The 24,362-nt window shown below is 40.3% G+C and overlaps 1 protein-coding gene across 1 annotated transcript in view; it reads left to right on the top strand.

Moving 5' to 3' along the window:
* The window catches only part of XKR4 (XK related 4), a 276,147-nt gene extending 255,746 nt beyond the window's left edge, over positions 1-20,401 (top strand). The window contains exon 3 of the mRNA XM_074985789.1: positions 19,455-20,401. Coding sequence (XP_074841890.1) covers positions 19,455-20,401 — 947 coding nt within the window. The remainder of the gene's footprint in view (positions 1-19,454) is intronic.
* Positions 20,402-24,362: the final 3,961 nt, after the last annotated feature.

The following is a 24,362-nucleotide window of genomic DNA, read 5'->3' as shown; positions in this document are numbered from 1 at the left end:
GGCACTACTTCCTAATATTATAATGCCATGTCCAGTGTTTCACATATTCATGCAATAAATGAATCTTGTTTGACTACATTTCTGTAGATGCGCAACTTTAGGTATAATGACAATTTATATTTATATCATACTTTACATTTTAAAACATTCTACCAACAGGATAGCTTTACTCATCAGTACACCGCAGCTCATTTTCATTCATCCCATATTGTAGGAAGTAAACAAAAATTATCGTGAAAACTGTTGCACCAGGTACACCAGACGGTTAGGTCTAAATGTACCCAGCAGCCTAAAAAAGAATTTGTCCTTTTCATACTTTTGACATGTTTAGCACACAGAGCATAATTAATGGTGCTATAATACACAAGACATATTACAAATATTTTTGTCTATTAAAGGATTTACAGACTAATTAAAACTAAAGGGTTTAGTTAATATACTGGGTTCAAACAGAGTGATTTAAGATGCAGTGTTCCTTTGTATTGATTCAGGAAATAATACAAGAAGTTAAGGGTATGCAGTGATTGTTAAGTGAGAAATCTACAGATAAATACCAGTCCATTGCCATTTCAGCCACACAAATACAGTTGTTTTGTAGAACTTGGCTAGAGATAGCTAAACTAAATGATTTCCTGACAAAATGCAAAAATCATTTGTCCTTTAAGATATCCTCAGAAGTAAAGAAGAAATTTCTGAGACTGTCCAGTGTGGGTTTGATGAAAAAGTAATTAAAATCACTGACTGTGCCATCCACATGTTTGTGTCAGAAAACAGTGTAATTGACTGTACTGATCCCTATGCTGAAAGGCAGTAATCAGAAGGCTGAAATGTGACTGAAACCAAATTTGCTCTCATAATTGCCCATTGCCCATTGAAATTTCCTGTTACTAATGCTAAGTTTAAAATTCAATTTTAGTCGTGTGTGTGTGTGTGTGTGTGTGAAGGTAGCATGTGATGTTGATTTTTAAGAGGAAGAAAGATAAATAGGATATCATTCAGTAATTAGGTTAATTTACTTTCTCCCCAGTGCAAATAATTCATCATTTATTATTATTTTTATTATTATTATTATTATTATTATCATCATCATCATCATCATCATCACCACCACCCTTCCTGGTGGATGCTCTCACACAAAACAGGAACCTGATCAACTCATACTAACCATATACCAACACTACAGACTGGTGCCCTCCTACATCAAACCCTGGCCCTGGGTAACAGCAGTTTCATCCTCACCTCTCTATCTCCTCCATTCTCAAGATGCCTGGAAACTAAGTTTAACTGTACCTAATTTGTTGAGCTGTAGGCAAAGAAATCTGCTTGACATATCCCCCTTAACCTGATTAAATTCTTTTTAAAATTTTTGTCTGCTTTCCTCAATGCTGCTTTTCAGAGTATAGCAGATAATTGTATTAATTTACAGCTGATCAAAAATAGGAATAATTTTTATGAAAAAATGTGTGCCTGTTCTTTGTAAAGTTTAGAAATTGCCAAATTTTTTAAGATTCGGTCCCAGTTCACGATCATATAATGCTAGTTTACCAATGAATTGTTTTTGTGATATCGTCAGCTGTAGATGTGTGATCTAAAGTAATTGGTCATTAATAACAGAATTATAGAACACTAGAACTGGAAGGAGCCTCAAGAAATCATCAGGTCCAGTCCTCTGCACTTGTGGCAGGACCAAGAAATATCCAGATTGTTTCTGCCAGGCATTTGTCTAAACTGATTTTAAAAATCTCCAATGATGAAGGGTGCACAACATCTCTAAGCAATTTATTCCAGTGGTCCAGCACCCCGACAGGAAGATTTTCCTCATGTCCAACCTAAATCTCCCTGGCTACAATTTAAGCCCATTGCTTCTTCCCTATTCTCAGAAGTTAGAAAGAACATTTTTCTCCCTACTTCTTGTAACACCCTTGAACTTGAAAGCAGTTATCATGTCCTCTTTGTCTTCTCTTTTCCAAAGGAAAAAAAAAACAGTTCTTTCAATCTTCCCTCATAGGTCATGCTTTCTATACCATTAATCATTCTTGTTTCTGTGCTCTGAACCTTCTATGGTTTGTCCACATGTTCTCTGAAATGTGGTTCCCAGAACTTGACACGGTACTCCAGTTGAAGCCTAATTAATACAGAATAGAGCGGAAGAATTACTTCTCATGCTGGCCTTACAATACTCCGGGTGATAAATCCCATAATCATGTTTGCTTTTTCGCAGCAGTGTCACACGGTTGACACATATTTAGCTTGTGGTCCACTATAACCACTAGATCCCTTGCTGCAGTGCTCCTTCTAGACAGTTGTTGCCCATTTGTGTATGTGAAACTGATTGTTCCTTCTTGAGTGGAGTAGTTTGCATTTGTCCATATTGAATTTCATCCTGTTTACCTCAGATCATTTCTCCAGTTTGGCTAGATCATTTTGAATTATAGTGCTTCCCTCCAAAGCAGTTGCAACCCCTCCCGTCTAGGTATCACTTCTAAACTTTATACGTGTATTCTCTATCCCATTGTCAAATCGTTGATGAAGCTATTGAACAGAACCAGTCCCAAAACATCCCTGCAGAACCCCACTCGTTATGCCCTTCCAGCATGTCTGTGAACCATTCATAACTCCTGTCTTGGAATGCGAGAACAACAAGAAGTCTTGTGGCACCTAATGGAATAACAGATATTTTGGAGCATAAGCTTTGGTGCCACAAGACTTCTTGTTGTTCTCGAAGCTACAGACTAACACAGCTACCTCTCTGATACTTGTGTCTTGGAATGGTTATCCAACCAGTTAAGCACTCACATTATGGTAGTCCTGTCTAGGTTATATTTCCCTAATTTATTTATCAGAAGTCCATGCGAGATTGTATCAAATACTTTACGAAAATCTAAGTATACCACATCTACCTCTTTCCTTTTATGCACAAGGGTTGTTATCCTACCTAAGAAAGCTATCATGTTGGTTCGACATGATTTGTTTTTACAAATCCATGCTGACTGTTACTGATCCCCTTATTATCTTCTGGACATTTGCAAATGGATTCCTTAATTATTTGCTCCATTATATTTTCTGGTACAGAGGTTAAGCTGATTGGTCTGTAGTTTCCTGGGTTGTCCTTATTTCTTTTTTTATAGATGAGCACTGCATTTGACCTTTCCAATCTTCTAGAATCTTGCCCATCTTCCATGACTTTTCAAAGGTGATAGCTAATAGCTAACATATCTCTCCTATCATCTCCTTGAGTATTCTAGGATGTATTTCATCAGTTCCTGGTGACTTGAAGACATCTAACTTTTCTAAGTAATTTTAACTTGTTCATTTCCTATTTTCACTTCTGAACCTACCTCACTTTCTCCAGCATTCACTATGCTAGACCAGCAACCAGCACCAAACTTCTTTGTGAAAACCAGAATGAAGAAGTCACTAAGCACCTCTTCCATTTCCACATTTTCTCTTATTTTTCCCATTTCATTGAGGAATGGGGCTATCCTATCTTTGTTCTTCCTTTTGCTTCTAATACATTTGTAGAATTTTTTTCTTGTTACCCTTTATGTCTGTCTCAAACTATTTTGAGTTCATTTTGTGCCTTTTCTTTCTAATTGTGCCCCTACATACTTGTGTTATTTGTTTATATTCATCCTTTGTAATTTGTCCTAGTTTCCACTTTTTGTAGGACTCCTTTGGGATTTTAAGATCATTCAAGAGCTTCTGCTTACACCAGCATTGTTGCTTGCCATACTTCCTATCTGTTCTACCAACCAAAATAATATTTTCACCATTAAAAATGTGTCTTTGAAAAGTTGCCATCTTCAGTTGTTTGGGACCTTACCTTCCAAATCTCTGAGGTTGCTGAAGTCTGCCTTCTTTAAATACATTGTCTTTCTTTTGCTGTTCTTCCTCCCACCATTCCTTAGAATCAAGAACTCTTATAATTTCATGATCACTTTCACTTCAGCTGCCTTAATTGTTTGAGGTATATTTATACTGCACTACAGGTCCTTGAGAATCCCTGGACATAATTTACAAGGCACGTTATTTGTAGTGCCAAAGTCTGGTACCCTACCTCACACTGTGTACACACTTACTTCATGTTTATCCTCATTCCCTTCAATAAAACTGTTCAGTATTAGGCCTACCCCATTGTGTGTATTTTGTCTTGTGCATCCTCAAATTGATAACTATGGACTCATCCTCTGGGGCTCTGAAACAGTGCGTAGCATACCTGGAGGGGGCAAAGGTGTCTTTCCACAACCTGTCTACCTTTAGCATCCTGAGACCTGTGGCCATTCAGACCATGACTGTTTGCTACTACTGTCCTAGAGTAAAACTAGATATGTCTGCATGTATTTTTTTCTTTAGGGGTTTAAAGAGTTCTGGACACATCCATATTGGTCTTTCATTTTCATTCCATCTTATCTTGTCATCAAGATAGTTCGTGATTACACTTTTAATGTTGTCTGCTTTAGCAACTGCCAGATCTTCTGAACACCCATTTTGACAAAACTTCCTTCCCATGGAACTATATATACCAGTTTCCTGGATTTGTTGAAGTCTGTGTGTGTTCGTCTGTTTTTAACTCCACCATTTTTATTCTTTTGCAGCCACTCTTTTCCTTTGCTTAGAATTATGACTCTTATTCTGTGGGCACTTTCACCCAAGTTGTCTTCCACATTCAAATTCTTAACCAGTTTTTCCCTTTCTGTCAGCGTCAAATCTAAAATAGTTCACGCACATGCACACACACACACAGATTGTTTTCCATCTTCTGAAACAAAAAGTTGTCCATCCCCAACATTCTAAGAAAATGCTTGCATGCTTTTGTTGAATAGGGATGGATTTATTTAGCTGTTTAAAGATAAGTGTGTGAATTAATGCATTAACACGGGGAGGGAAGTGGCTTAACATGTTATTATTAGGTAACTTGTGGGAAATGTACTGTAGTTTTTAAATGACTTTTAAGTGCAGTTTTTGGACAGAAAATACTCATCTTTTTTATCTTGGCCAAATCCTTTTTTCTTTATGTGTCTTGTTCAGAAGCTTTACCCTGTCAAAACAGAAAGTGTACATCTTTCAGGTAACAATAGTCTATGATCATTAAAATGAAACAGCTGAAACCCAAAGGACTACTTCAAACTGATATCCAGAGTACATTATTTTCAAAGCTTCATTCTATTGTGTATTTGTTCAGAATAGGAAAGTGAAAGGTATTGTCATTCAAAATACCTTCTTATTTGGTGAAGAGAAAATATCTGTGTTATTTAAATACGATGAGGTTCACTTAGAAATATAAAGATTTAATCATCAAACATATAACCATTTGGGTGGTATTTAAATGCATCAGTTTTTGAAATCAAAAGCTTATATTTCACAAATGACGCATTTTGTTGTCATTATGGCCACATCTACATGGGCAGCTTCTGTTGATAAAACTGGGCTTTTGTGAACAAAACTCACTAAGTGTCTACACAGTTAAAGCACTCTGTTGAGTTTGTCGACAAAACTCAGCTGTTCAGTCAGCAACGTTATCTCTGTTCCCGAACAGGTGTAATGTTTCTGTCGACGATGTGCCTGTGTAGACACTTCTGTCTACAGAGCTGTCTGTTTGCAGAGCTTCCTGTCAGCCATTCTGTCGAGAGAGGGCCCGGCAGGCTGGCTGCTCTCTGTCGACAGAGCGGCTTGCTCTTTCGATCTGCTTTTGTGTGTAGATGCTATCTGTCAACAGAGGTACTGCTGAGGTTTCTCTGTCAACAACGACCTCTGTCGCCAGAGGCTGCCCGTGTAGACATAGCCTAGGAGAGACAAAAGAAGATATGTTAATATTCAGTAACATCTCCTTTACTGATGCAACTTTAAAGTTATTCTTCAGGGCTCCGTCTATTCTGCAGCAATCTGGTGACAGAAATCACTGTTGGAAGAGATCTGTCATCAAAACATCTGTTGACAGGTTGCGTCTACACAAGCATATTGAAGGAGTAAGGGGATCTACTGACAGAGAGCGGCCAGACTGCTTGGCCGTCTCTCGAAGGAATTGATTACTGAAAGGTCTGCAAACAGGGCCGCCCGCGGAATCAGAAGCCCTGTCTGTCAACAAGGGCCGCGGAGTGTTTACACTGCACTTTTTGTCAACAGATCTCTGTCAACAGAACGGTTATTCCTCAACGTGGAGAGAGATAATGCTGCGGGGAAAGTGCTCTCTTTTGTCGAAACTGTCGACAAAATGCCTCTTGTGTGCAGATGCTCTCTGAGATTTCTCAACAAAAGCTCTGTAATGTAGGCACGGCCCAGGAGTGTATTTTGAGGCTTTCTGTAGAATCAGATCAATTGTTTATTTTTGGTCAGGGTAGGTTACTCTTTTCAAATTACAAGATGAACTGATTTCCTGTATGTCCATTGGATGGTTTCAGGGCTGCCTATGGAGTGAGACAAAGGGAGCAACTGCCCCAAGGCCCAGCAATTTAAAAGGGTCTGAGGTTCCCAGCTTGGCAGCAGCATTGCTAAATCCCCAGGCCATTTAAATAGCCTCTGGAGCCCCAGGCAGCTCACACCAAGTGGCATTTAATGGCTGGCTGTGGGTAGGCTGTTCCCTAGCTTTGCCATTTCTGTCCAAGGCCCGGAGCTGCTCCTCCCACAGGCCTGGCAAAGTCTCTCCTCAGCTCTGGATGGTTTGATTTTGTATTTCATGTCATTTGCTATCCATTAAGGAAAAACAAATGCTTTTGTTATTATTAGTAGCTTACAGAAATCAGCCTGAATGTCTGTAACCCCATTTGGAAGGTGTTTGAAATCCAAGCCTGGATCTGATCTGAATTGGACATAGTATTAGATTTAGCCAAAAACTGGATCCAAATTTCCCTGGCTTTTGGGAAGTTTGAATTCAAGATCCAAATTTGTACAGAGAGCCCACCTCTACTGATCTCCACGTGTTGTTAAGGAGTAGGACAGGTTGGAGAATTCAGCACAACACTTGGAGTCAGAAATTCCTGAGTTCTAATGCTGTGTCCTACTCTGAGTCACTATGAGGCCTAGTGCTGACCTCCTACCATGTATGGCTTGCGTCCCCACTGTGAAATGAGGATGGTAATCTCAGCCACTGTATTTAGCCTGCCTAAGCTTGTCTACTGCACAGTAGTATCTGAGCACCTGTTCCTATTTCACAGAGGTGTGTGGTCGACCAGTCGGTCAGTTCATAAATCTGAGATTCTGCTGTATTTTCCCTTCTATAAATTTCATCGTCAGTGGTGGTTTCCCCCATTGTGGACATATTCTGTCAACAGTGGAAGCAAGTGTGAATACCCTCTGGCAATTTTTGTTTTATCAATTTTTGTGTTTTGACATAAGGTTTGTCAACAAAACTTGGTAGGGTAGATGAGGCATTATTGTTACCATTGTTTAGTCTCTTGTTTGCTTTCGCTCAAAAACCAGCCAATGGGAGCTACAAGCTTGTACTGGGGGTGGTGATGGCTTTCATCATTCAGAGAAGCACACATCCCCCCCTGCAGCTAACTTCTCTGAGGCTCCAGCTGGGCCACAGGCTGGATACAGTGGCCTGGCAGGCCAGATCCAGCCTGTGGGCCATACTGTGTCTGCCCTTACTTGCGATAATACATCTAATCCATATGAGTGCAACAGCCCTAGTGGCTCATTGATATAAAGTTAGTCTTGGAGATAACCAGGATCCAAATCATTTAGAGCATTGTAGGTCAAAGCTGACAGCTAACATTCCCCTGATTAAATTTTATTGTTCCAGCTATCACAGAAATCATCCATGTTTGAAAGACACCAGTAGCTAGTATATTGATAGATTTTAAAGAATGTATTCCATAGCAGAAGCATCCTGAAAAGAATGTGAGTAATAAAAAGTTATTGAAATTGGGGGGTGTTTGCCATTGGTTTTAAAAGGTTCTCGCTTTTATACAGCTTTTGTATATTTTCTTTTAATATTTTTAACTGCCTGTTGTGATCACAAAAAGTGATACGTTAAGGGCCTTGGAGACTGAGCGTCTTAATGTGGTATCTAACAGTTCCAGAACAGACAATGGTAAGTACAATTTCCTCCATGCTGTCCTCCACCAATGCAATGCAAACCTGACACAGAAAGACTACATTTAGTGTAGAGGTGCAGCTCCTATTTCCATTCAGTCTTGAAACCCCTTCCTATGTATAACCATTCATAGTACAAAACAAGCAGTAGAAATGTAGCACTTTAAAGACTTAACAAAATGATATACTCCATGATGAGCTTTTGCAGGATAGACCCCCTTCTTCAGATCAATTTCATTTCCAAAACAGACTGATATTTATAAGTACAAAGGATCAAAAAGAAAAAAAATTTCAATAAAAACTGACAAATCAAATAGGATTGAAGGAAGGGGATGAGAGGTGGGGGGGATGTTAATCGTCCTGTCTGAAATAATTACAAGCATGAAAGGAAGGGAAGCCGTCCTTGTAATGCATGAGGTAGCTGATGTCTCTGTTCATATCACATGTTAATGTGTTGAATTTGAATATGTACTCTAACTCACAAATCTCTCGCTCTAATCTGTTGTTAAAATCTCTTTGTCCCAGGACACAAATTGTGAGTTCTTTAAGAGAATGGCCCACGCCATTGAAATGTTCACTGACTGGCTTATGTGTATTGAGTTTTTTGATGTCTGTTTTGTGTCCATTTATTCTTTGGTGGTTTTGCCTGGTTTTGCCCAGTCTGTCCAATGTACGTAGAGTCAGGGCATTGCTGGCATGTAATAGCATATATAATGTTGCTGGAAGTGCATGGGAATGTGCCTTTGAACTTGAAACTAATATGGTTAGGTCCAGTGATAGTTTCCCCAGAATATGTGGACAAAGTTGACAGCGGGGTTTGTTGCAAGGAAAAGTTCTAGAATTCGTATTACTGTGGTGTAGCCTGTGATTGCTGGTGAGACTCTTTCTTAGGTTGGGAGGCTATAGATATATAATTTGAAATATAATTTGACTCTTCAATTTAATTTGGTCACTCTTACGCTTCGTAATTGAAGGCAACGACTATATTTATATTCCAGATTTGAAATATAAATGTGTAGTGTATATGTGTGTGTATATAGTATATAATACACACTCATGTGGAGGTGTAACTGGTTGGATAACTGTTCACAGAGAGCAGTTTTTAATGGTTCATTGTCATCCCAGAAAGGCAGAAGTGGGCATCCACAGGGATCAGTTGTGGGGCCAGTTCTGTTCAACATCCTCATCAATGATTTAGATAATGGCAAGGAGAGTACGCTTATCAAGTCTGCAGATGATTCAACATTGGGTGGGGTTGCAAGTGCCATTGAGGACAGAGCCAGATTCAAAATGATCTGGACAAACTGGAGAAATGGTCTGAGGAAAATAGTTCAGTAAGTACAAAGAGCAAAGTACTCCTCTTAGGGAGGAGCAATCAGTTTCACACAGACAAAATGGGAAGGGACTCCCTAGGATGGAGTACTGCAGAAAGGGATGTAGGGGTCACAGTGGACCACAAGCTAACTATGAATCAACAGTGTGACACTGTTGCAAAAAAGCAAACATGATCCTGGGATGCATTAGCAGGAGTGGTGTGACCAAGACAGGAGAAGTCATTCTTCCGCTCTCTTCTGCATTGATTAAGCCTCAGCTGGAGTACTGTGTCCAGTTCTGGGCACCACATTTCAGGAAGGATGTGGAGAAATTGGAGAGGGTGCAGAAAAGAGCAACTAAAATGATTAAAGTTCTAGAAAATCTGACCTATGAAGGAAGATTAAAAGAACTGGGTTTGTTTAGTTTCGAAAAGAAAAGGCTGAAAGCTGAGAGGGAACATGATAGCAGCTTTCAAGTACTTAAGAGGATGTTACAAGGAGGAAGGAGATAAATTATTCTTCTTAACCTCTGAATATAGGACAAGGAGCAATGGGCTTAAATTGAAGCAAGGGAGATTAGAATGGACATTAAGAAAAACTCCCTACCTCCCAGGGTGATTAAGAACTGGAATAAATTGTCTACAATGGTTGTAGAATCTCCATCATTGAAATATTTAAGAACAGGTTTGTTAAATATCCAACAGGGATGATATAGATATTGCTTGGTCCTACCATGAGGGCAGGGGACTGGATGAATTCTTAAGGTCCCTTCCATTTCTAATGCTCTATAATTCTGTGATACACACACACACACACACGTGCATGCACACACACACACATGTATACACACACATATTTTATATATGTGTATACATATATATGTGTGTATATATACATATTTTTTTATATATATATGTGAAAAATAATGATTCCCTATGATAACTCAGGTGATTAACCATAGATTACCATAGGACAACTACTTTTTCCTTCTGGATACTTCAGTACAATTAAGCCACAACATGGTTGTACTTTTACTTAGTTACTTTTCCAAAAGGATACTTTCACTTTTACCTATGTACTTTTTTTTCAAATTAGCCGTACTTTTACTCAGGTGACTTTTTCGGGTACTTTTTCCACCACTTGCAATTGGCTATTTTGTGCATAACTGCTGGTTCAGAGCGGCCCTTACGCCAATGTGTTAGCCATAGGAGGAGCTATAACACCAACACAGAGAGCATGTCTAGGGAACTATAGGCATTAGAATAAGGTTCCGATGGAACCACGTTAGCACGTGACTGGTTTAATTCTTACTGGAACTCGTCAGACGTGCATAAACTGCTGTCTATAGCATGATTCGAACCCGGGATGCCTTCATTATAATCAAGGATGATACCATACCTACATGTGTTCACAGCATCAGTTGTGGGAAAGGAGTATATATAGATCAGTTGGATTGATCACTCTCCCAGATAATTAGACCAACAACTGTTGGCCATGTGTGCTATGTTCACAAGACCTTATTCCAATAAATATGTTCACCCCGATTGGGGCGTGCTTACAGTTCACTCGCTTGTGAATGTAGCACACGTGGCCAACAGTTGTTGGCCTAATTATCTGGGATCCAGCTGATCAATCTATACTAAGCACAATCAATCCAACTGATCTAACTATAGGCATGGCTGACACAGAACTACCCTTTTTGAAACCCCAAAGTGAATCAACAACTGGATTGGCATGACCCAGAACACCCATGAAAGTGCTTGGATTTATTGCAGGAGACCAGCCTGGCACACATCCCCTTTCTCTTCTCTGGCTGCAGTCAAGGATGAGGGCCTATATGTTATACCATATATAGTTCTTACTCTTCGCCACACATATAGATTGGTATGTGTTGTGCACTAATAAGTTTCTTCCAGAGAAACATCAGATATGATTTCAGTGAGTAGAAATAATAAATACGTTTGCTACAGCTGATGGAAACAGTGGTTTGTTTTTTGTAATAGAAGGTGTGAATACTATATGCTCAATGGCTGTTAGCCGACGGCCAAGGATGTTTGGTGAGGTGCCAGCTATGCCCGTTTTATACCATCCGTGACTTTAACCGCTAGGACGCACTGTCCCTTCGCGGCGGGCAGCCCGGGCTAGGCTGACGGATGTCCCAAGGTCCTAACCACCCGTGACTTTAACTGCTAGAGCTCAGAGCCCCTTCGCAGTGGGCAGTCAACACTGACTGACAGGTGCCCCAATGGCAGCACTAAGAGCCTTTCCACACCCGTGACTTTACCTGCTAGAGCTCAGAGCCCCTTCGCAGTGGGCAGTCAGGATTGACTGACAGGCGCCCCAAGAGTTTGCCCCGTGGAGGCGGCACAGCTCAACGCTAGGCTCTTAGTACTCTCACCTAATGGCCAGGCTTTATTGCCAAAACGGCTGAGGTTCTTTAATTGTGTTGGCTGCTTTACAGTAACCCAGAGAAAACAAGTCAGGCTTATGCACAAACGGTTACCAAAAATTTATTAAACTAGATTCTAATCATATGGTTACAAAATTGCTAGTGCCTACTTATTTAAATGTATAGATGTTACACACACAAACAAGTTACACAACTGAAGCCACGATCCCAAAGAAAGAAAACAAAGTATAGAGCTCTATTTCAAAATATGTGTACACTAAAGATAGGAGATCAGGTGTGAGTGCTTCTTACCCTCCTTGCATCTCTTGATTCCAGCGGTGCCAAGCCAGGATCGGTCACTCAATTCCGCAGAAAGACGAATGAGGGACAAGGCGTAGGGACCCCTTTAGCTGCAGAAGCCTTGGGAGGCTGTCACTTATCTGACCAGCAGATAGATAGTGAAAAGCACTCAAAAATCATGGTGCTGTAGGTCCCATACTTATACCTCTGTACTCCTTTATTCTCTTTCTCCTTTCTTATGCCAAATTGGGGCTGGTCTGTCTGGGTGACGCCAGCTCTCGCAAGAGTAGTTTACACTTGCAAGGGAGAGAAACAATAAGTTTCGACTACTGGACATTCTTTTATTAGGGTAAATATTTTCCCAGCTAGGATGTGGGTGTGTGTGCATCACATTATTTAGTAGGGGCTAAGAGCCATGTCTGTCACAGCTTCTCTGTCTGCTGTGAGCCTAATCGTTGTATATGTTCCCAGAGGCACCTCGTAGCAGCACACCTGTGCTTTCTCACAGCTTCAAAGGCTGTGCTGGAATTTATGTTAAGTGCCCTGTTGTTTTGGCTCCCTTGTGTTCCCAGCAATGCTGGTCTGAGAGGGGGCTGGCTGTCTGGCTACAATGGCCTAGCTGGTTTGGGAACCACATCTTTTGTCCCTGCTCTGTTTGCAGGCATGATTCATTAAGCCATTCATTATATAAATTGGTTACTTCAAACCATGCACTAGATGGTGATTCTAAGTCTGAAATACAAGGTAGAGTGTAAGACTCTAAGTAAATTATCTTCAGCTGTCACTCAAACTACCTGGCTGCCTTGATTCCCCAAGGGTTACAAAAAATTTGTCACAGTGTGAGTGCCAGTCAAGTTTACTAGCAGCTCACCACCAGGAGAACTGCCAAGCTTGGAATATTCTCCTCTCGCTGGAGTTTATACACTGTGCAGAGAGAATCGGCTCCCCAACATTGGTATGATGGTGTTGCATTTATTATAGAAGCTTAAGCACTTGCATTATATGCTGTTACATTGTGGTCCTCATTACAATAAAAAAGAACAGTTCAAGATGAAATGTAGTATACATTATTTCTGTGGGGTAAGGGAAATCTGTGGTATTTGACTTATGAAAAATGTTGCTAAAGTAGCAGTTTAGTGGTCATAGTGGTTTCTGTTCTAATGCAAAATATTTTTGTAAACATGTAACAAATGTTTGGCTGACAATAGGATCGAATAATTTTGCCTGGCTTGGAAAACCTGTGTCCAAGCCAACAGTCCCTACTCAGGAAATGCTACTTTTAAACTGCTATCTAAACAACTTAGTTATTGCAGCTAAAGACATGAGTGATTGCATTGTAATGTGATATTATCAAAATATGCATTCAATTCAGGACGTGGTGTTGAGTTATGTAATTTTACAAAATTTATGAAACTGGAGTCAAAAGAACTAAACAGAACTGAAGGACACAAATTCCACTGATTTTTTTTTTCTATTGGACTTGTACTTCTATTACTTATGAAGCAGGTCTTTGCCCACGAAAGCTTATGCTCCAAAATAGCTGTTCGTCTATAAGGTGCCACAAAACTTCTTGTTGTTCTATATACTTAGTCACTCTTAAAAATCTCCTGCTAAAACAATGGGGCCTGATTCTCCTGTAAGAATAAGAGAGCAGAATACTGGTGAAGTTACTGGAATTGCTCTGGTGTAAGACTGGTGCAAGTGAGAAAAGCACAAGGCCTCTTGTCTTCTTTTTTTAAAAATTCTCACTATTTCTGGATGCAAAACCTAATCTTACATTTTTCAGTGAAGTCTAGATTGAAACTAGATCACAAGGCACACAAGCTGCCTACAATCTGAGAACAGGAGAATAAATTCTGTCAACAATCATGGCGACCAACTAAAAGTGGAAACCATTGGGCACTCATTTGTGTGAGTGTATAATCTTGAACAAAACCAGCATTGCGACAATAATCTCTATAAACTGTAAATAAAGTTAGGAAAAATCGTGAGGTGTGATTAAGAAAGCATCTGTAAGGTGCTAGCTGTGCTAACTATGACCATTCAGCAGTCTAATAGTCCTTAACTTCTTCTATAAACAGTGATAAAAAATCTATCTCAGCTAGGCAGACACTCTCAGCCTTTGTCACATGTATAAGAAACTACCACCATTCTTTCTTAACTATTGTAGAGTGTGGAGGATCATAAAAAGGAGAGATAGTTGTATGTGCTGTAGTCACCTGTAACAACTAGTGGTTAGTGCGCTGAAGTTCTCTAATCACCATACTAAGGTAATTTTGTGTGTAACCCATCTGCCAGGTACAGCTCACAGCAGCCATGACTGGGTTCATTATCTAGGTGTTCCTTTCCATCCAGCCAACACAGAACTGGGTCAAATCCCTACCCAGTAACCTGGGAAATTCACACGACACTCCTGGGTGTCTCTGAGAGGCAGTGCTTCCTCACTTGAAAACACAGAGTGTGAGTGTAGAAAGGAAACTTTTAATAGTTGGGTGGGAAGTAAATTAGCATTTATTTGGGAAAACACCACAGATTCCAGAAACAAAAACCATGAGGGAAAGTCCCATCCCAAGTAAGTTGGACAGTGTCCTTTTCATTTCAGGTTCTTAAATCCAGCAATCTGAATGTCCCTTTCACGTGTTCAACCTTTCTCTGCACCACAACTCACAGTTGCTGCCCTGGGTCCGAACATGCCCAGAGTTCAGAAGTAAATCTGTGGAGTTCACCTCCCATCCTGGTAAAGAGGCATCTTACTCACTGCACTGGTCACTTACCATCCACCTACTCACTGCTGCCACCCTGCCAGCTGCTTGTCACACCTCTTTGCCTTTGCCCTGCTGGCCACTCATCACACCTCTCCAACACCATCCTGCTGGCTATCAGTCACCATCCGCTACCATCCACATCTTGGCTGTGACATCTGCCCAACAGTCTTAAGTGATTTGAGCTGCCAGTGATTTCAATTCCAAGCGAGCAGGGTAGAAGAACCCTGTTTCCACACAGAAGAGGATGTACCAAAGGTATACAGAAAAAGAATCTTTCTACACTCTTCTATTCAACTCACCCTCTGAACTTCCCCTTTAACTTCCTGTTCCTCCCAATTAAATATCCTCCCATTACTATTCCAATTATCTCATTAGCCCAGCGATTATCACTCAGATGTGTCAGTAATCCCCCCACAGCAACTATTCATTAACTTCACTCAGGGCTTGTCTATACTTACCAGAAGATCGACGTGATGTGTTTGATCTTCCAGATTTTGATTTTGTGTGTCTAGTGAAGACAAAGCAAACTCAACCTCTCTGGGATCAGCCACTGACCCCTGTGCTCCCCACTATCATGCGGAGTAAAGGAGGTCAACACGAGACTAAACAGGATCGGACTTCCCTAGGGAAGTAAGTCAGTTCTGATACGTCGATTCTACCTATGCAAATGTCGTAGCTAGAATTGCTTATCTGAAATGGATTTATTTCCCTAGTATAGGCACAGTATTGCTGCCGCTTCAGTGACCACATGACCATGTGTATCACATGTGTAGCCATATAATGTATCATGCCCTTTTTTGTATATTATTTTTATTGTAATTTATTTTAGTAATTACTTAGTGATCTTGGCCACATATAATGCAAAAAAAAAAGGCAGTTCTTATCATAAAATGTTTACAGGGCTATATTTTTATCCATAGCCAGCATCAAAAAAAAAAAAAGCAAATGAGAAGAAGGGTGCTTTCGAAAGTGGGGTTTCCTTTCAAAGGGAACCCTGTCTACACGGCTGTTTGTGTCTTGAAAGCAGCCCCTTTCGGAAGCAAGATCCCATGGGAGTATGCAAATGAACTGCGAGATATTTAAATCCATGTCTTGTTTGCATTTTTGATCAGCTGCATTTACATGCTCCTTCTGAAAGGGAGGGGTAGTGTAGACACAGCCTGGGTGTGGTACAGCCAGTCCTGTAACTTACCTGGCAGAGCAGTCATTTTATAATTCTCTTCTCCCATTTTGAACTTCTGCTTCAAAGCAATTTGGTAGATTTCCACAGAAGTTCTCAAACTGTGGGTCATGATCCCAAAGTGGGTCCCTATGCCATTTTAACGGGGTTGCCAGGGTGGTGTTAGACTTGGTGGGGTCCAGGGCTGAGCCCCACCCCCTAGATCCCAAGCCAAGCCTCACCACCTGGGTCAAAACCAAAGACTAAGAGCTTCAGATCTGTGTGGTAGGGCTCAGGTTACAACCCCATTCCTCCAAGCTGGGCCTGAAGCCCTCAGGCTTTGTCTTGTGACTTGAGTTCTGAGTCTGCCCTGGGAGGTAGGGCTCAGGCAGACTCAAACTTCTTGTGAGGCCATGTAGTAATTTTTTGTTATCGGAAGGGGCTAGCACTGAAGTTTGAGAACCCCTGTTACCACAGATGTCTTTCTAACAACAGATCTGTAAGGGTGGCCTCTGCTTATACTATGCATTCACAGTAATTCTTAATTAACACCTTGCCAGTGACAATGTTGCTCACAAGAACCAGCGTAATGGTTTCCCCTGAAAATGAATCCTCTTAAATCAAAGGGGAAAATCTAAAAGTAATAAGACCTCACTTGTGCTTGTTCTTTGTGAATCCCATTAGCTGCAATAACTGGCTTTTCATTATGCTACCACTTCCAAAACACAACCAGAAATGATTTAGACGAAATAAAGTAAAGGGGCTAAATTTTGACCCTTCTTCCTCAAGCTGAGGAGTATATCATCCCTGAGTAACTACGAATCAAGTCAATGGACTGTCCATGGATTAATAAGCTAGTCAAGCCAAAATTAGAAATAATTGGAAAAATATGATTTTGTTAAAACTGTTCTTCAAAATTTTCCACAAATTCCTGAAAATATTGGCCAACATTAATTTTTTCATGAAAATTTGTCTGATCAAAAGCCACTTTGCTCTGAAGAAAGTTGAGGTGAAAATATTTAACCAACTCCTCCAAAAGGGATTATGATCTCATGAAATTCTGAAATCTGAATATTCACTTTCATCCCAAATTGGAATTCAAAGTTGAAATTTCAAAATTTCTCATGAAACAAAGTTTCATTTTGGAACTATCAAAAGCTTTGGAAAGGCTAAAGCTTTTATTTTCATTTTAAAGGGCTGAAACCCTATGTTTTATTGTGGCTTGTTTGAAGCTCATTGGTTTTGCTTCATCATTTCAACTTTTATATTATAATATATTTTATCTATTATACAAGTGAACTCAAAATGTTTCAATCATTTTGTATAGGAAATATTTCTGAAATTGATATGTTCCTGGGAAATGTTTTGAATTCAGCAAATCATCAGTGTCTAACAGAAAACTTTTCCAGTGCAAAAATGTTTGACAAAGTATGGAAAATTAGGCTATTAGACAAAAAGTTAGGACACACTAATTACCAACCGTAGAGCATAATGTGACAATGGGCACCTGCAAGTGGCCACTGGTGTAAAATAGGTTATTGGGCTAGATGGACCTTTGGTCTGTCCCAGTATGGCCACCTGTATCATGTTTTTATGACAATGATATTGTCATGGGATTCATTACTCACTGTTGGGGTGCCTCCTCTGAGCTGCTCTGGGATTAGTTCCTTCCAGATTTGAGACTCCCTTCCTCACTTGTTCATCAGCCTTGAAGCCTCTCTCTCTATGGTTTGGCCATATAGGTATGTCATTATGGGTAAATCTACACTAGCTGGCTACTTCGAAGTAGCTGACACAATGTCAAAATAGCACGTGTTGTGTCTACACACACCGTGTGCTATTTCAACATTGAAATCGATGTTAGGCAGTGAGACATCAAAATCACTATTCCCATCTGAAAATGGGAATAGCGCCCTACTTCAACGTTGAACGTCGAAGTAGGGTGTGTATAAACGATCCGCGTCCTGCTACTTCGAAATAGCAGGGTCCTTCATGGCGGCCATCAGCTGAGGGGTTGAGAGATGCTCTGTGCAGCCGCTGCGGGGCTCTATGGTCACCGTGTGCAGCAGCCCTTAGCCCAGGGCTTGTGGCTGCTGCTGCTGCTGCTGCTGCAGCTGGGGGTCCATGCTGCGTGCACAGGTCTCCAATTGGTTGTTGGCTCTGTGGATCTCGTGATGTGCAGGCTGAGTGTCTGGGAGGGGCCCTTTAAGGGAGTGGCTTGGGGCTTTGCTGGCCCCTTATTTTGACGGGGAGTGCTTGTGTGTGTGGATGCTCCGCATTTCCTTCCGGGGCGGCTCCTTTCAATGTTCTCTGTCACTGCTTCGACGTTGAATGTCGATGGCACCAGCCCTGGAGGATGTGTAGATGATACACGTTGAAGTAGCCTATTTTGATGTTCTTACATAGAAATAGGCTACTTCGAGGTAGCATGCTAGTGTAGACGTAGCCTATGTGTTTTCCCCTTACAGAGGTATCAAATTCGTGCCAGATAAGCCATCCTAGGTAGCCTCCATATCCACTGCCCTGACCTTGCTACTTTCCAAGCAACTGCTGGGGAACCTGGGTCTACTCTCCATTCTGGGTTTCAGCTTTAGGACCATCTAATCAGAAGCCAAGAACTGCACCATCTTAACCATTGCTGCCATTTCCCTGAGCCTTATTCTGACTCCCACTAGGGTTCCTTCCTTCTCTCCCACTATAATGCCCAAAACATGTCTACAGGCTCCCTCACAGGGATCCTTACCTGATGCTGGCTTTATACTGTTCCCACCTGTTGCTTCTCAGCTGGGCTCCATCATCATTTAGTAGTTAGGCCTCCTTTAGTACTTAGGCTCCTAATTCTTCTCAGTAGTGTTATATCTGGTCATTGGCCTTTTCTCAGACTCATTAATCTTTTCTAGGCTAGCGTGTGGTAAGCACACTATTCTGATAACTAATGTCTGCATCACAGATATTTCAGGATAACCTAATCATATTCTTAAACTCTAATCAAGTGAATTATTTAGTTATGATATAACATCATAAGTGTATAGTGTGATAATTAAATGAGAAAGAAGTGTTAATTTTATGGTGAGCGCTTATGTTTTCTTAGAAAAATCATATTCTTTAAAATAATATTAACTGTGCATTGCTAATTCACAGTGTTGACTAAGAGCTCTACTGTAAATCACTGAATTTTGTGAATTAGCAGATAAGTAGCCGGACATGATAGAAAGGCAAAGATAATGTGTCACAGTATATTTTTGTGTAGGTTGTCAACTCTTGTTTATTGATAGTACACAAAGAGTTATCATTCAGACCTCTCTGTAAAAATAATGAAATGTTAATAATATGAGATCTAGCCCTAAATGATTGTTGAGTAATGGGGAGACAGTGCAGATTCCCTGTGTTAAATAGGAAGGGTGCAATTCAGCAGAACGTATGGAGGTTCTGCTGTTTTTTATTGGCTCCAACCAAGTTCTAATGCGCTAATTAACTCTCTGTTTTTTTTCTAGGTCTTACAGCTGCAGCATCTCTTGTGTCCCTGGCTTGGGCTTTGGCTTCCTACCAGAAAGCCCTCCGTGACTCCCGTGATGACAAGAAACCCATCAGTTATATGGCTGTTATAATCCAGTTTTGCTGGCATTTCTTCACAATTGCAGCCAGGGTAATTACTTTTGCTCTCTTTGCCTCTGTTTTCCAGCTGTACTTTGGGATCTTCATAGTCCTCCACTGGTGTATCATGACCTTCTGGATCGTTCATTGTGAAACAGAGTTCTGCATCACTAAATGGGAAGAGATAGTGTTTGATATGGTTGTTGGGATTATCTATATCTTTAGCTGGTTCAATGTCAAGGAAGGAAGGACACGTTGCAGGCTCTTCATTTACTATTTTGTGATTCTTTTGGAAAACACTGCCTTGAGTGCTCTCTGGTATCTGTACAAGGCCCCTCTGATCTCTGATGCTTTCGCCATACCAGCACTGTGTGTGGTGTTCAGCAGCTTTTTAACAGGCATTGTTTTTATGCTGATGTACTATGCCTTCTTTCATCCCAATGGACCAAGATTTGGGCAGTCGCCAAGCTGTGCTTGTGAGGACCCCGTCACTGCCTTCACTGTTCCCCCAGAAGTGGCAACAAACACTCTAAGGTCTATCTCTAACAATCGGAGTGTCACAAGTGATCGGGACCAGAAATTGGCAGAGAGGGATGGGTGCGTGCCTGTCTTCCAGGTAAGGCCCACGGCACCTTCAACACCTTCATCCCGGCCACCAAGGATTGAAGAGTCAGTTATTAAAATTGATCTATTCAGGAACAGATACCCAGCCTGGGAGAGACATGTTTTGGACAGAAGCCTGAGGAAGGCTATTTTAGCTTTTGAATGTTCCCCTGCTCCTCCACGGCTACAGTATAAAGATGATGCCCTTATTCAGGAGCGTTTGGAATATGAAACCACTTTATAAAAATAATAAAGACTTGAAGAAGCTACAAAGTTACAGTCCAAATTAAGGGTTGACAGTAAGGCTGTGGCAATAACTAAACTGCATAGTACAGTAGAGCAGCAACCGGTAGTTTTCATACTCTGGGTATCATCATGATTATCATTTGATCTTCCATATGCAGTCTGACTGCAGTTCACTTGTAAAGCAGCATCACCTGAGAGCCTCAGAAAATCTATTACTTCAACCAGGAAATAGACCCAACCCGTGATTCCTTGCTGCTAATGAAACTCTGCTACACAAATGATGAACAGGAAGATTCTGATGAGAACTTTCAACTTTAACCAGTAGTGCATTTTACTTTAGAAATGAACGATTAATATTTGCTTATTTAGTAACAAAAAAAAAAACCTTGTCAAAATAGCTTAACTGTACCAGGCAATGTTGCTGTTATAGAAAACTTTGGTTTCTGCAGAAGTGATAGGAGTATAATCCTCAAGTCTCCAGCAGATAGACCATTCAGTTTAGAATAGATTAGCAAAATAGTTCTCAATCAAAAAATTACACTGTTATGTTTGCAAGCCTATCAAAGGGGAGAGTAAGCAAGCGTGATTAATCAGGTAATAAGTATTAGTACCAAGAGAACCACTAGTTTTCTATAGAATTCAATATTCATTTTAATTAAAATTTCAGTTCCGCGAGTTACTTTTGACAGAAATCCTATGCAGCTCATTTCTGGCTTTCAGGAGGAACAAGGAGGTCTCACACCTAGCAATGTAAATTAAATGATAATCATGATTCAGTGTTCAATCTGCAAAAACATTAACAAAAAAGGGAAAACAAGGAAAGTGTAGGTTTCACACTACGGACTTTTGAGGACCATGTTCACATTCTGAGAGGAAAGCATATTATCTCATTGTAACTTAAATCTGTTTCAGAACTCGGAATGCATGGCTCTGTGTGTGAGTGAATGCAGGTGTGATAAGAGACGCAACATGCCATACCCTTCTAGTGCCAAACAGTGTATAACTACAGGATTGATATTGTTGCCTGAGGGACAGAAAATGAGAGGCATGAACCCTTCAAGAGCAGGAAGCAGGAAAGAACAATCAAGTTCTCCACATGTACAGACAGCTCTGTTACTCCCCCTCCACCTAAGGTGAAAGTGATGTCTTTTAGAGGCTTTCAGCCACCTGTTAGTAAGTATATACCATCAAGTACAATTAAAAAAAGCTATGTGGAAGAACCTCTTGAAACTGTTCAAGACTTGGTTCCATATCTATCTAAAAATGATGTTGACTCACATGTAAAAAGAGTGTTTTTGCTACAAGCGTCTGGGTTTTAAATACATACCTCTCCAGGTATGATCAAGTCAGTTGTATCCTTCTTTATGTTAAAAGTATCCCCTGATGGTGCTTTCAGTTGCATTAAAGGTGCAAGTCAAAATTTGATAGTATTTTTTTTAAAGCTGGTGCAGAGTGAATAACTCATGGATTATTTCAATATTTTTGTAAAGTAAAAATACGATATATAATGGTGTTACTTTTTATAAGCCGCAAATCTTTTAATACATCTCACTCTCTTTAATAAGGTAGAATTTAAGAACTGGTCCACCAATTATGTCAGCTGGCCTCCACAAGTTGATATAAACATGTTTTTTACACATTATGGATTTATTTTGCAGTGTAATGCCATATGAAAGCCTACATGGGTACTTTTAGAATATTCCATAAAAAAATGAATCCTGTCTCAAGTATAGGTAAGTTGCAAAGACGCCAAAGGGTTTCCATGAGAAACAACTCAGTGTAATTATGTCTATCCATTTTAGGAAAGTGGAGCACAGCTGGAGGTTTGGTGTTTTATGCAGCATTGTCAGGGTGGAGAAGACCTGTGATTTTGATATTTTAACCACTGTCAGGTATATTAAGTGTAAGTCACTACTGTATATGTTGCTGGAGAAGTTCAATCTTTCCTGTTACTATATTTGTACTGTGAAATAACAGAACTTATATAACATATGGTTTCTTTGTATACGTTCAATTTGACATTTTCAATACTTAAATAATTTTTTATGGATGAGATGTTGAAAGTCTATCATTCTTTGCTGGGGCAAAATCCTGAAAACAAAGTATCTCTGAAAGTGCAGAAATCTGCAAGAGAGAAAAATAATTTACTGTGACCAGAAAAAAATATCACCCAAGTATGAAGATTTGCACAGAGGTTTGCAAATTAAGCAGTAGCCAGTTATAGGCATGGTCATTTTTAAAGGAAGTGATCATCTGACAGTCAGAACTTAAAATCTTGTAGAAAGTAATTGCCCTGTTCCACAGAGGTTTGTATGATTATTCAGCAGACACTAGTTTGAGTTTGTCAAAAATTTACTGCTGCTACAACCAGTTAATAAGTTGAGGAGAATCAAGTCCTTTGTGTAATAAAAGTCAATTGAGCTTTCATTTCGCAAGCAAACACCAGATCATCACTTGAAATTAGTGGTCAGTCCATACAAGCCAAGGAGCCCTAAGTTTTTCTTACCTGTGACATCAGGGACTAGATTCATAGTGGCTAACCCCAACATTTCGGTCCCACTGACATCTACAAAACAACAGCTCAGCAGCTGTTTAGTCCAGCAGGTGCTGAAAACCCTGAGTACCTATATTTTAGCTACTAAAGTCTCTGAGGCTCTTTACGTTCTTTTGCTGGGCACGCAAACACTAGATTCTTAAGTTCTGACACCACTGAGCACCTTGGCATCATAAGCTGTGACGAATTCATAAATGAGGCATTCCCTGCCTATCTCCTCAGCGGCTGTTAAGCTGGTAGGCATGTTCAGAGTACAATTAACCTCACAAAAAGATGAACTGTGGAGGAGGTGGTTCCCTGTACAGTACCTTAGTTAATAGTCAGTACATTCACCTTGGGTATATGAGACCCTGGCTCAAATCCCTCTATGCGCTATAGATCATGGATTTGAACACAGCTGTCCACTTGCCAGATGAGAGTCCTAACAATGGGACTAGAAGTTATTCTGGGGTGCATCTTTCAATTTCTACTGTTGGAGCTGTTCCATCACTTCCCCCTCCTCCTGGGTTATTCCCAACAAAGGACTAATCTGGTTCAAGTGCCTAACTTAAAGAGAGGGCTCCCAGTTGTAAATCCTAAATGGAGCTAGGCACGTCCCTCCTGTCCAGAGTTAGGCACCTAAGGCTCTTTGAAGCCCCACCCATCTTCTTAGCAGTTCGTACTGGCTAGCTTAGACAGCTTCCTGCTCTGCTTCCTGGTTCTATGAATCTCTTTTTTGGGAGCCTAATTCTCCCCATTCATTGAATAAGTGCCTAAGGTGAGGTTGGGCATTCCACTAGATGCCAGGGTGCCTAAATTTGGGTGTTGCAATGCTGATCTTTTTAACTCTTAAGCCCCACCTGTGAATCTAGCTCCAGATCTTTTGAAAACACAGTTAGACTTCTACTGGAATAATTAAAAACCTGCACATGTGAAAACAGAGTTCAGAGCTTTTTCAAGTCCCCTGTCTAAATGTTGCTGATACTTACAGATTAACTTTGTTTAAAGGAACTTGTCAAAGTTCAGCATTTGCACCATAGTATTTTTGCTTTGGGTTCTTTTTCACTTTCTAGAGTTCAGTTTCACTATTGTCCCAACATGTTTTTTTTTTCTATTTAGAAAAAAAAATCTGAGATTTTTAAATGCTTTATTGTAGATCCTAACTCAAAGAAAATTGGTATATACATGCTGTCATAGAGGAAAGTATGCATAGCCTCACTCTAGAAATTAATCCAGTTGTGTTCACGGAGAAAGAAGCATTTTATAGTAAGTCACATTCTGATCCCCCCTGCAAAAATTTTTCATTTGTCATATGTGTCAATATCACAGATAGCTGGAAAATTATTAGAACATCCATTGAAATCTATCTGTAAAATGAACTACATAAACTGTTTGAGCAATCAAGCTAAATAGTGATAAAAACATT

This window comes from Carettochelys insculpta, chromosome 2, assembly GCF_033958435.1.
Source record: "Carettochelys insculpta isolate YL-2023 chromosome 2, ASM3395843v1, whole genome shotgun sequence".
Taxonomy (NCBI): domain Eukaryota; kingdom Metazoa; phylum Chordata; order Testudines; family Carettochelyidae; genus Carettochelys; species Carettochelys insculpta.
This window is presented reverse-complemented; position numbering and strand designations above follow the sequence as displayed.